The 13,268-nt window shown below is 42.7% G+C and overlaps 1 protein-coding gene across 4 annotated transcripts in view; it reads left to right on the plus strand.

The window, feature by feature from the left end:
• Positions 1–13,268, plus strand: part of Cfap251 (cilia and flagella associated protein 251) — an 88,724-nt gene that overhangs the window by 10,980 nt on the left and 64,476 nt on the right. For all 4 annotated transcript variants that reach the window (XR_012443561.1, XR_012443560.1, XM_074061243.1 and 1 more), the window contains 2 exons: positions 6,269–6,380; positions 6,599–6,679. Coding sequence is in view for 2 of the 4 variants with exons in the window: in XM_074061243.1 (XP_073917344.1) it covers positions 6,269–6,380; positions 6,599–6,679 (193 nt within the window). In the remaining 2 variants the exon portion in view is untranslated. The remainder of the gene's footprint in view (positions 1–6,268; positions 6,381–6,598; positions 6,680–13,268) is intronic.

The following is a 13,268-nucleotide window of genomic DNA, read 5'->3' on the forward strand; positions in this document are numbered from 1 at the left end:
TCTGTCACTTATAATGAATTTTTCAGGTCACCTCTTCTGGAAATTTCTTAATGGCTACCACCAGCTGTCCCCCCACCCCAGCTCTCCATGTGTTTTATGCTGCCTAGCCTGCCTGATGTTGACGCAGTTCTCATTGGTTTAGAAGAGCTGAAAATGGGAGGCTGCTGTTTCCTTGGAGCTTCTCACTTGTGACAACTCCCCCTGCTCACAGACCACTCTTGCCTCTCTCTTTTTTGCTTTTTCTTTTCTCACTCTCTCTTTTAATTAAATTACACTTTCAGAACAATTTTAGAATTACTGAAAACTTGAGAAGACGGTACAGAGAATTCCTATCTACCCCCCCACCCCCGTCTCCCTTGCTTCCCATACGGTTTACATCTCATGCTAGAGCACCATAATTGTTACTGGTTATAGTTAATGAGCTGGCATTGATGCAGAGTTTATTTACATGACCTCATTTTCCCTAATAACCTTTTTTTTTTTTTTTTGGTGGCACTGGGGTTTGAACTCAGGGCCTCACATTTGCTAGGCAGGTGTCTTATCACTTGAGCCACTCCTCTTCTGTTCTAACACTGCATCCAGACCACACTTTGCACTTGTCATGTCTTCTTGGGCTCCTCTTAGCTGCGGCAGTGTCTTAGCCTTGTCTTGTTTTAATGACCTCAACACTTTTGGGAAGCACAGTCAGGAGTTTTGTAGGGTGCCTCTCTATTAGAACATGTCTGATGTTTTTCCTGTGCTAAGACCCCCATCACTTTTTTTTTTCTTTTTTTGGCAGTATTGTGGATTGTGGGTTGAACTCAGGGCCAAACACTGTACCACTTGAGCCATACTCCCAGTCTTTTGCTTTTTAGTTTAATTTTTACATGGGGTCTTAAACTTTTGCTTGGACTGGCCTTGAAACATGGCCCAAGCTGGGTGCCTATGGTTCACACCTGTAATCCTAGCTACTCAGGAGGCAGAGATCAAGAGGATCTCGGCTCAAATCCAGCCCTGGGCAAATAGTTCACGAGACCCTATCTTGAAAAACCCTTACAAAAATAGGGCTGGTGGAGTGGCTCAAGGTGAAGGCCCTGAGTTCAAACCTCAATACTGCAAAAAAACCCAAAAAACCATGGTCCAAATAACTATTTGCTTATAGCTGGGATTATAGGCATGTACTATCCTCCTACCCCCTTCTTTTTGAGAAAGTCTTGATAACTTTTCCTGGAATGGCCTCAAGCCACAATCCTCCAGTCTCCACCTCCTGAGTAGCTGGGATTATAGGTATCAGTCACCAAAACTGGTCCCATCTGGCACTTGAGAAAAAAATTATAGTAGCCTTCTCAGGGTAAATAGCGTGCTTGTTTCAGTAAGACCTTACAAAGCCCAAATTGGGAGATTATGAGAGATAGGCAGGTCCACAGAGTCTGCAGCATGTGGCCCAGGCTCAGGAAGTGGGATTCTGTCCTTCCTCGTATCTGCTCGTATGTCTTATTGCCCTCCTACAGTGACATGCTGATGGGGAGTCCTTCTAGAAATCAAGGTAGCCATCCTGGATGTCCTTTCTCCTAAGTCAGACAGTTCAGGGTTTCTGGCCCCCTCTCTGCCAATGCATCTGACGAGGACTGGTGGGATTTCTAGGGGCTAGAGGCTGAGCTGGTCTGGCCCAGGCTGAACAGGAAGTACAGAAATTGAGAAGTAGCATTTGGGACTTAGGATGATCTGACCTTGCTTATTTTAGTTTATAAAATGCTTGTGTGCAGTAGGTTGAGAATTGTAGAAGTCCTTCGTCACAGTTTGAGACATGCTGGGCAAGAAGGTGCCTGGGCCGTTGGGAATCTGGGGGAGCCAGATGGCTGCCGCGGACAACAGCTCCCAAGCAGGAGGCTGGTATATGTGTGGTGGATGTTCATGAATGGGGGGGCTGGGAGTTGGAGACATGGGGCACAGTGTGGTGTGACACTGAGAAGGCGGTAGGGAAGGAAGGGCGGTGGAGTTCCAGGAACCCTGATTCTAGAAAACAATGCGAACCCGCGGTGGGTCAGTCAGCACGTGTGCCAGCGATGCCAGCGATGCCAGCAAGGCTGACAAGCAGCATGGGGATGGGAATGGGGAGTGTGGCTTTCAGTGTCTTGCCCAGGTAGGAGGATTGGAAGGGGAGAGGGAAAGGCCCAGGAGACTCCAGAGTGCCATGAAAGAGCAGCTTGGCAGGGGAGGATTGTGTAGGCTCTGAGTCTACCTGTCTCCTGCCCCAGCTCTGCTGAGTACTGGTTGTGTGACTTGGAGGCTGCAGAGGTCAGGTGACTTTCCCCATCTGTGGAAAGAAGGAGGCTGTGCCACACCTACTGTTTGGCTTTCCTTAGGCCACTGAAACAAGTTGCTACAAACTGGGTGGCTTAAAATAACAGAAATTTATTCTCTCACAGTTCTGGAGGCCAGAGGTCCAAAATCAGGTTTCTGCGGGTTGATTCCTTCTGGTGCTCTGAGGGAAAGCTGTTCCAGGCCTCTGCTGGCCGCTGGCAGTCTTTGTGTTCCTTGGCTCCAAGACACATCCTTCCAGTCTTTGCCTCTGTCTTCTTATGGCACTTTTTCCTGCGTCTCTCTGTCTCCCCTTCTGTCAGGCGCTAGTCATTGGATTTAGGGCCATCCTCATCCACTGACATCATCTTAGCTAACTGTATCTGCAGAGACCCTGTTTCCAAATAAGGTTCTGAGTGGACATGAGTTTTGGGGGACACTATTCAACCCACTTCTACCCACCTCCCAGGATGGTTGTGGAGATCAGTGGAGCATGAACCTGGCCCATGATAGATGCTCATAGGTGAGTTTTCTTTGTTAACTTGTGAGCTCAGAGGCAGATAATAGCTCTAGACAGGATCATAAGACTGGGTGCGGGAGGGGCAACTAGTGAGTCCAGATGAACATGAAAATTAGGCAGAAGTTTTGTTTAAAGTCCTGGAGTGCAGGACACAGGACCTGCTCTCCGCAGCTGACTGAGGACCTCCACAGGCCCTGTCACCTAATCCTTGTCCTCATCTTTGTGGAGACATCTGACACTGCACTTCCCGTGGCTTTCTGATTCCCTGTCCCCCTGCTCCTGTCCCTTCCTTCTAGTCTCTCCTCAGGCTCCTCTGTGCTGGCTGTCCCTTACACGTATCCTATGGTTGGACTCACAGAGTGGCTCAAAGTGGTAGAGCACCTGCCCAGCAAGCCCCAAGGCCCTGAGTTCAACACCGAGTACCACCAAAAACACAACAAGAAACAAACCCAAAAACCAACCAACCAGAAATCTGCCAAAACCCCATGGTCTGCAGTGATGAAGTTTGGAAGAGCATAGTCTGTTGTAACCTCAGTGACTCCATGCTTCCTCTTCTTCCTGAAGGGGAAGCTGCTGAGGACTTTCCACCTGGATGTCCCATGAACATCTTCTAGTAAAATGTCCAGAAATCCTTGGCCTCTGCCTCTCAAGTAAATTCAGCATCCATCCCACTGCCTCTCCTGGTTTCACCTGCTCAGACTGTTGCATCAAGGTCCTCACTGGTCCTCTTCCACAGGTTCACTCTTCCACCATCCTCTGTAAAGCCAATTTTATTTTTATTGTGGCAAAATATGTACAGCTTCAAATGTATTACTTTTGGTTACACTCATAATGAGCAGCCCTCACCAATTCCTGTTTCCAGATGTTTTCATCACTCCAAGTAGAAACTCCATGCTGAAGAACTCTCATCCTCTCTTCCCAGCCCATTCTGATCTGTCTTCTACTCTGTAGATGTGCCTAGGCTGGACGTGTCCCATGAATGGAGCGTGCAGTATGTGTCTGACTTCTCTGAGACCCTATCTTAAAAATAACCATAGCAGGAGGGTTGGTGGAGTGGCTCAAGTGGTAGAGTGCTGGCCTTGCAAGCATGAGGCCCTGAGTTCAAACCTCAGTACCACCAATAAACAAATACATAAATAAACCCCAAACCAAGAATAGTATATCCATGATTAATAATTCAAGTGTACTGTCAGTATGAATTTTATGGTATCCCAGCTCAAAACTTTGAGACCCAGAAAAAATTATTCAAAGAATGTTTTGGTTTCATAATTAACACTTTATTAAAATGACAAATTAAAAACCTTAGTTCTTCCTTAAGCTTTTTGTTCAATTTAAAAATCTTACTCTACTTATAAATATTTTCTAGCATATTTTTGCAATCACCATTAAAGAGGTTTTGATTAATGTTTGGCCTCACAAATTTGGTTATTAACTCTTTTTAAACACTTTAAACTGCATTTAGAAATTTAATATACACAGTTTTATATTTAAGTTTTACTAGTCTAATTAACAAATTCTCTACCAGTACTTAAGTAATTCTTATAAATCTAATGAATTTAGACAAAAATAGGTCAATTTTAACTTTTCTTAAGTATTCTAATATTGTTTATGAACTTAATATGATTTCAATTTAAAATTGCAAGTCTAAATCAGCTACATATTTTAGATTAGGATTACTAATCAAATCTGTTAGAGACTTTGATATGTCTTTTAAACATGCATTCCTAAAAAATGGACAAATTTTCTTATCATAAATATGTTAATAGCACAGATCTGACTGACTTCATCTCTCTATATATTTAATTCTATATATATCCAGGGATAAGATACACTTTCCCTCTAAGGTCACCATTGTGTCATTCCCAAGAATTTGAGGGTTGTTTTCCAAGTGAATTTTTTGGGCTACTTCTCAGTGGAATGAAGTTTCTCAGATGACAGAGAACCAGAACAGCCCTCAGCTGGGACACAGACTTGGTTCCAGTCAACGGGGGCACTGATGTGACATACAGAGGCCTGTTTATATTCACTGTGATAAGGGCTCCATAACAGAAAACAGTGGGCACCATACAGCCTAGGCTCTTGGATTCAGTCTTAAGCTGCCTGCCCTTCCCTCCCATGAGGAGTCAGTGACTCCCCAGCCCCAGTCACAGCTTACTTCCCTCGTGGCTGCCATGGTTTCCTGAATTCTTTGGCTCTCTTAGGCATTTAAATGTCATCTAATTAAATCTTTCGTATGTCAAGGCTTTATTTGAATGGTGCTGTTGTGCTGAATTGTAAAGTCTTAGCTTTGACACAGGATGGAAGTGTATAATAAAGGAAGAAAGTCTTACCTCCCCCAAGCCCTGTCTCCTTACCAGAACCATTGTGTGTGGTCTGGAGTCCGTTCCTCCAGGCTTTTTTCTATATATGTAAATGCACACTCACACACACATATGCTCACACACAGGCACACACTCAGAATGATATCCTGCTTTGCAATTTGCATTTTTTTCCACAAAGTTTCAGTCAGCTTCTCAGATCTACCCATTCTTTTTGAAGACAGCATAGTTTTTCACTATATGATACGGCATGATTTTTTCAATAACTCTTGTATCAGTGGATATTTGTATTCTTTCATTTTTGCTGTTAATTCAGTGCCACCATCATTTCCCTTTGTTTAATTTTGCTATTATTATCACTTCCATAAGTTACAGGAGTAGAATTACTGGTCCAGAGGGTACATGCATTTAAAATTTGGGTAGCTGTAGCTAAATGCTGTGCTCGTTTACATCCCACTTAGGTAGGACAGCACCTGTTTTCCTGCTAGCTGGGCCAGTATCCTAGTTATCATTTTCATATTTGCATCCTTCATGCCTGGCAACATGCCTCGCACAGAATCGGCACCTGGGGGACAAGTGAATGAGGGAGCTCGTGAAGAGAGCAGACAGCCACTTACATACTGTGTAGTTAGGCTTTTTGTTATTACTGAGGTTAAGTTCATGGAACATAAGTTTGGCCATTTGAAGGTGCACAGTGTGCTGGCATTTAGCATCCACAATGTTATGCAGCCATTGTCTCCCTCTAGTTCCAAAATGTCTTCATTACCCCAAAGGAGACCCCGTGCCCATTATCAGCTGCTCCCCATCCCCTAGCCTCTGTCAATCGCCAGTCTGCTTTCTGTCACTGTGGATTTGCCTGCTGTGGAGACAAACAATATGTGGCCTCTCATGTCTGACTTCTTTCACCAGCTTCATGTTTTCAAGGTGCTTCCATGGTGTAGCATGTATCCGTGCTTCATTCCTCTTTATGGAATAATGAATAATAATTACTGAATTAATTAGACTGGTATTCAATTGTGTGGCTAGAACACCTGCATTTTGTTATGTTTTAGGAAGGTTTGACTTGAGCTCAGTCCCGTCCCAGAACCTCTGGGAGGTCGGGGGGGGGGGGGGTCTCATCAAGTGCCTTTCTCCTTGTCTTGTTTTGCAGTATTCCTGTACACACCATATTTGACAGCTGCCCAGAAGGTAATGGTATAAGGGCCATAGCCATCACCCACGATGCCAAGTACCTAGCAACCATCTCAGATGCTGAAATTCAGGTAAAGGGACCTCCGGGTTAGCCTCAGCAAGCTGGCCAACTGCTGTCAGATGTGCCCTGTATTGTCTGTGGCATCTTGGATGACCAGACTCCCCAGCACAGTCAGGGCCTCTGGTCCTTTGCTAGTTACCTGAAGTTGCAGGGTCACTGCAAGAGGCATAGGTTTCTTCAGGACCTCTAAGAGGTCTCTCATGCCCATCTTTGTGCTCTCGATTGCAGAAAGTGTGCATCTGGAAGTGGACTTTAGCGGTGGAGACGCCCGCGTGTACTCTTGAGCTCCCCAAAGAGTATGGTTTTCAGGTGAATTTAATTTGACCCTGTGTGTTTTAGTGGAGGTTTTTTTTTTTTTTTTTTGGCAGTACTGGGGTTTGAACTCAGGGCCTTCATCTTGAGCCTCTCCTCCAGCCCTATTTTTGTGAAGGTTTTTTTGAGATAGGGTCTTGCAGACTTATCTGCTCAGGCTGGCTTTGAACTGCGATCCTGATTTCTGCCTCCTGAGTAGCTAGGATTACAGGTGTGAGCCACCGGCACCCGGCTTTAGTGGAGTACAGTAGAGTTTTTATTTTTTGAGACAGGGTCTCACTATGTAGCCCAGGCTGGCCTCACCCTCTCAATTCTTCTGCCTCAGCCTCCCAAGTGCTGGGATTACAGGTGTGAGTCACCATGCCCAACTGCAGTAGAACTTTAAAAAATACTTTTATATCTCAGACCTCAGTTTATCTTTGCTAATTATTGCTACTGTGTTTCAAGCACTTATTTTGTGCCAGGTTCTGCTAAATTCTTTACTTAGATTATCTCACATAATCCATGCAAATATGCTAGTAGGAGATACTAATGTCTGTGGACTACTAACATTAATTATTAAATAATCTGCATACAGTCACCCAACTAGCAGCCTTTCTTATTCCAGACGCATGCTCTTACCTGCTTCTAACCTGGTAATAAAGTCGTGAGGCATATGGAGAACTTACTATTTTCAGTTAATGTGAGCTGACTTGACAAGGGCACCCCGAATGTTTACATCAGGCTTCTTGGTTCCCCCTTTCACTGCTCTCTGTTGTTGTATGATGTTGTATTCTTCCTTGCATTAATGTACTGAGGACCTGCTCTGTGCCAAGCACTGAGATGAGTACCTACCTGGTTTGCAGGTTCAAAAACCCAGAAGACTGGATAATTAGAATTATGCAGCCTTGTGCTCAGCTTCTCAGCATTTTCCCCAATAGTCTTCCTGCTCTCCTGAAAAATGTCCTTCTTTAACTAATACAGCAGCCAGCCATATGTGGCTACGTAGAATGACTTTCTCTATTGCTGCAAAAACGCCTTTAGAACTTTGATGGAGGCTGCACTGACTCTGTAGATCATCTGGAGGGGGGTGGTGGCCTCTTAACAACCCATGAGAACCAGATGTCCTACTGTTATTTACGTCTTCTTCAATTTTTTTCAATAGTGGTTTGTAATTTCCAGTGTATAAATCTTTTACCCCCTGGGTTAAACTTATTCCTAGGTATTTTGTTATTTTTGATGTTCTTGAAGGTGGAATTGTTTTCTTAATTTTCTTTTCAGATTGCTCATTGCTAGCATATAGAAATGCAGCTGAATTTTGTGTGTTGGTTTTGAGTCCTGCAAATTTGCTGGATGTACTATTTACATTTAAATTGATAGCAATTAAATAAAGCTACAAATTTATTTCCTCAGTTTCACCAGCCACATCTTAAAGACTCACTAGCCACATGTGGCTGTTGTCTACAGTATTTGACAACACAGATTATACAAAACATTTCCATCATTGCAGAAAGTTCTGTTGCAAAGCCCTGCAGAAACCCCCCCCTTCTATGAATGAACACCACCACCTTCTCTGTACCTGTAGCCAGATAGGACAAACATGGCTGGAGAGAGCCACCCCACCCACCAAGCTGATTCATTTAGCACTGAGTTCCATCATAAAGAACAAAAGAGTTCTCAGCATTGCTTGGCTGTTCTGGTGGGTGCTCTTCATCCCTGCCTTCTTCTTCTGGTTCACAGCTGATGACCTCCTTCCTATGTCATTGAAAAGATAGAGGCCACCAAACACAACACTAGCCTATTCTCAGTCCCAAGCCTAAAACCCACTTGCAGCCTCACTATTTTCTCTTTTCCCCTCTAACTGCCTTGGGAGGGCAGGCATGCTAGATTCATTACCTTCCTCTGGAGCTGTGCACTCTGCCTCTCCTGAGCCCTCCCCTCATCAGCAGAGAGACATGCTTTCAAATAATCGGCCTCCAAAGGTCTCCTGTTGGCCTCACATCTTCTATCTTCTTCCAGCTTTTGCCCTCTCCTCTTCTTCAGAGTAAAACTGCTAGAAGAGTTGTCTTCACCTGCTTCCTCTGCTTTCTCATCTTGCCTTTTGCCTTTACTTCTTTTTTTTCTTTCTTTTTTTTGGTGGGACTGGGATTTATTGAACTCAGGGTTTTGTTCTTGCAAAGCAGGCACTCTACTGCTTGAGCCACACCTCCAGTCCATTTTGGCCTCGTTATTTTAGAGATGGAGTCTCTTGAACTGTTTGCCCAGGCTGACCTTGAACCACAGTCCTCCTGATCTCAGCTTCCCAGGTAATCACAGGTGGGAGCCACCAGTGCCTGGCCTGCCTTTCCATTCTACCACCTGACTTCCAGCCCCACTCTCTGTAGGGTTTTTATTGTCGAATAAGGCATACATGCAAAATGTATGTATTTTAAAGAAGAAAACAAAGTATACCTGTGTATTTACCATTGGATCAAGAATCAGAACATGGAGCCAGGTGCCAGTGGCTCATGCCTGTAATCCTAGCTGCTCAGGAGGCAGAGATTAGGAGGATTGTAGTTCAAAGCCAGCCCCACAAATAGTTTGTGAGACCCTATCTAGAAAAAAACACATCACAGAAAAGGGCTGGTGGAGTGTCTCAAGGAGTAGGCCCTGAGTTCAAACCCCAGTACCACAAAAAATAAAAAGAAAAAACCGCTATATTAAGACCTCAAAGATGAATGAATAGATTCATTTCCCAACATCTCCTCTCCTGATTATTAGTGTTTATTAGTTTGCATTTTCTAGAAATTTTTTTTTACTTTCGTCACTCAGGTTATTAAATGTATCAGTAGCTTTATTCCTTTTTGTTTTTTGGTTTTTTTTTTTCATTTTTCTTTTATTATTCATATGTGCATACAAGGCTTGGTTCATTTCTCCCCCCTGCCCCCACCCCCTCCCTTACCACCCACTCCACCCCCTCCCGCTCCCCCCCCATACCCAGCAGAAACTATTTTGCCCTTATCTCTAATTTTGTTGTAGAGAGAGTATAAGCAATAATAGGAAGGAACAAGGGTTTTTGCTGGTTGAGATAAGGATAGCTATACAGGGCATTGACTCACATTGATTTCCTGTGCGTGGGTGTTACCTTCTAGGTTAATTCTTTTTGATCTAACCTTTTCTCTAGTACCTGTTCCCCTTTTCCTATTGGCCTCAGTTGCTTTAAGGTATCTGCTTTAGTTTCTCTGCGTTAAGGGCAAGAAATGCTAGCTAGTTTTTTAGGTGTCTTACCTATCCTCACCCCTTCCTTGTGTGCTCTCGCTTTTATCATGTGCTCATAGTCCAATCCCCTTGTTGTGTTTGCCCTTGGTCTAATGTCCACATATGAGGGAGAACATACGATTTTTGGTCTTTTGGGCCAGGCTAACCTCACTCAGAATGATGTTCTCCAATTCCATCCATTTACCAGCGAATGATAACATTTCGTTCTTCTTCATGGCTGCATAAAATTCCATTGTGTATAGATACCACATTTTCTTAATCCATTCGTCAGTGCTGGGGCATCTTGGCTGTTTCCATAACTTGGCTATTGTGAATAGTGCCGCAATAAACATGGGTGTGCAGGTGCCTCTGGAGTAACAGTCTTTTGGGTATATCCCCAAGAGAGGTATTGCTGGATCAAATGGTAGATTGATGTCCAGCTTTTTAAGTAGCCTCCAAATTTTTTTCCAGAGTGGTTGTACTAGTCTACATTCCCACCAGCAGTGTAAGAGGGTTCCTTTTTCCCCGCATCCTCGCCAACACCTGTTGTTGGTGGTGTTGCTGATGATGGCTATTCTAACAGGGGTGAGGTGGAATCTTAGCGTGGTTTTAATTTGCATTTCCTTTATTGCTAGAGATGGTGAGCATTTTTTCATGTGTTTTCTGGCCATTTGAACTTCTTCTTTTGAGAAAGTTCTGTTTAGTTCACGTGCCCATTTCTTTATTGGATCATTAGTTTTGGGAGAATTTAGTTTTTTAAGTTCCCTGTATATTCTGGTTATCAGTCCTTTGTCTGATGTATAGTTGGCAAATATTTTCTCCCACTCTGTGGGTGTTCTCTTCAGTTTAGAGACCATTTCTTTTGATGAACAGAAGCTTTTTAGTTTTATGAGGTCCCATTTATCTATGCTATCTCTTAGTTGCTGTGCTGCTGGGGTTTCACTGAGAAAGTTCTTACCTATACCTACTAACTCCAGAGTATTTCCTACTCTTTCTTGTATCAACTTAAGAGTTTGGGGTCTGATATTAAGAACCTTGATCCATTTTGAGTTAATCTTGGTATAGGGTGATATACATGGATCTAGTTTCAGTTTTTTGCAGACTGCTAACCAGTTTTCCCAGCAGTTTTTGTTGAAGAGGCTGCTATTTCTCCATCGTATATTTTTAGCTCCTTTGTCAAAGATAAGTTGCTTATAGTTGTGTGGCTTCATATCTGGGTCCTCTATTCTGTTCCACTGGTCTTCATGTCTGTTTTTGTGCCAGTACCATGCTGTTTTTATTGTTATTGCTTTGTAATATAGTTTGAAGTCAGGTATTGTGATACCTCCTGCATTGTTCTTTTGACTGAGTATTTCCTTGGCTATTCGTGGCCTCTTGTGTTTCCATATAAATTTAACAGTAGATTTTTCAATCTCTTTAATGAATGTCATTGGAATTTTGATGGGAATTCCATTAAACATGTAGATTACTTTTGGGAGTATCTACATTTTTACTATGTTGATTCTACCAATCCATGAGCATGGGAGATCTCTCCACTTTCTATAGTCTTCCTCAATCTCTTTCTTCAGAAGTTATAGTTTTCCTTGTAGAGGTCTTTCACATCTTTTGTTAGGTTTACACCTAGGTATTTGATTTTTTTTGAGGCTATTGTAAATGGAATTGTTTTCATACATTCTTTTTCCGTTTGCTCATTGTTAGTGTATAGAAATGCTAATGATTTTTCTATGTTGATTTTATATCCTGCTACCTTGCTATAGCTATTGATGATGTCTAGAAGCTTCTGAGTAGAGTTTTTTGGGTCTTTAAGATATAGGATCATGTCGTCTGCAAATAGGGATATTTTGACAGTTTCTTTACCTATTTGTATTCCTTTTATTCCTTCTTCTTGCCTAATTGCTCTGGCTAGGAATTCCAGTATTATGTTGAATAGGAGTGGAGATAGTGGGCATCCTTGTCTGGTTCCTGATTTTAGAGGGAATGGTTTTAATTTTTCTTCATTAAGTATAATGCTGGCTGTAGGTTTGTCATATATAGCTTTTATAATGTTGAGGAACTTTCCTTCTATTCCTAGTTTTCTTAGAGCTTTTATCATGAAATGATGTTGGATCTTATCAAAGGCTTTTTCTGCATCTATTGAGATGATCAAGTGGTTTTTGTCTTTGCTTCTGTTAATGTGGTTTATTATGTTTATTGATTTTCGTATGTTGAACCACCCCTGCATCCCTGGGATGAAGCCTACTTGGTCGTGTTGAATAATCTTTTTGATGTGTTGCTGAATTCGGTTTGCCATTATTTTGTTGAGGATTTTTGCATCAATGTTCATTAAGGAGATTGGCCTATAGTTCTCCTTTTTGGAGGTGTCTTTGCCTGGTTTTGGGATAAGTGTAATACTGGCTTCATAAAATGTGTTAGGCAGTTTTCCTTCCCTTTCTATTTCGTGGAACAGTTTAAGGAGGGTTGGTATCAGTTCTTCTTTAAAGGTCTGATAGAATTCAGCAGAGAATCCATCAGGTCCTGGACTTTTCTTTTTGGGGAGACTCTTGAGAGCTTGTTTGGAGGTTCTAGCAGGGGAGCGCAGCTACTCGTATACCCTTGACCGAAGAACGGTCCTCCTCTATCGGGGATGGTCGTCCTCTTCGACCGAGCGCGCAGCTTCGGGAGGGACGCACATGGAGCGGTGAGGGAGGAAGGGGACACCCGCCTAGCCAGCCAGATCAGCCGAATCAACCCTGGCGATCAATGGGGTGACAGATGTCGCAGCCAGATCGCCCTCACATCCTTGGGGAGACTCTTGATTGCTGCTTCAATTTCATTTTGTGTTATAGGTCTATTCAGGTGATTAATTTCCTCTTGGTTCAGTTTTGGATGATCATATGTATCTAGAAATCTGTCCATTTCTTTTAGATTTTCAAATTTATTTGAATATAGGTTCTCAAAGTAGTCTCTGATGATTTCCTGGACTTCCATGGTGTTTGTTGTTATCTTCCCTTTTGCATTCCTAATTCTACTAATTTGGGTTTTTTTCTCTCCTCATTTTAGTCAGGTTTGCCAGGGGATCTTGTTTATTTTTTCAAAGAACCAACTTTTTGTTTCATTAATTCTTTGTATGGTTTTTTTTGGTTTCTATTTCGTTGATTTCAGCTCTTATTTTTATTATTTCTCTCCTTCTATTTGTTTTGTCTTTTTTGTTGTTGAATATAGTGCATTGGCTGGATACGCTGCCGTTTACTTTTTCACTGTTGGTAGACATTCGGGTTGTTTCCTAGTGGCGGCTAATAAAAAGAAACTCTGAATGTTCATGTGCAAGTCTGTGTGAATATGTGCTTTCACTTCTCAGAGCAACTATCTTTATTTGAAGGATATTTTCTCT

This window comes from Castor canadensis, chromosome 18 (assembly GCF_047511655.1).
Source record: "Castor canadensis chromosome 18, mCasCan1.hap1v2, whole genome shotgun sequence".
NCBI lineage: Eukaryota > Metazoa > Chordata > Mammalia > Rodentia > Castoridae > Castor > Castor canadensis.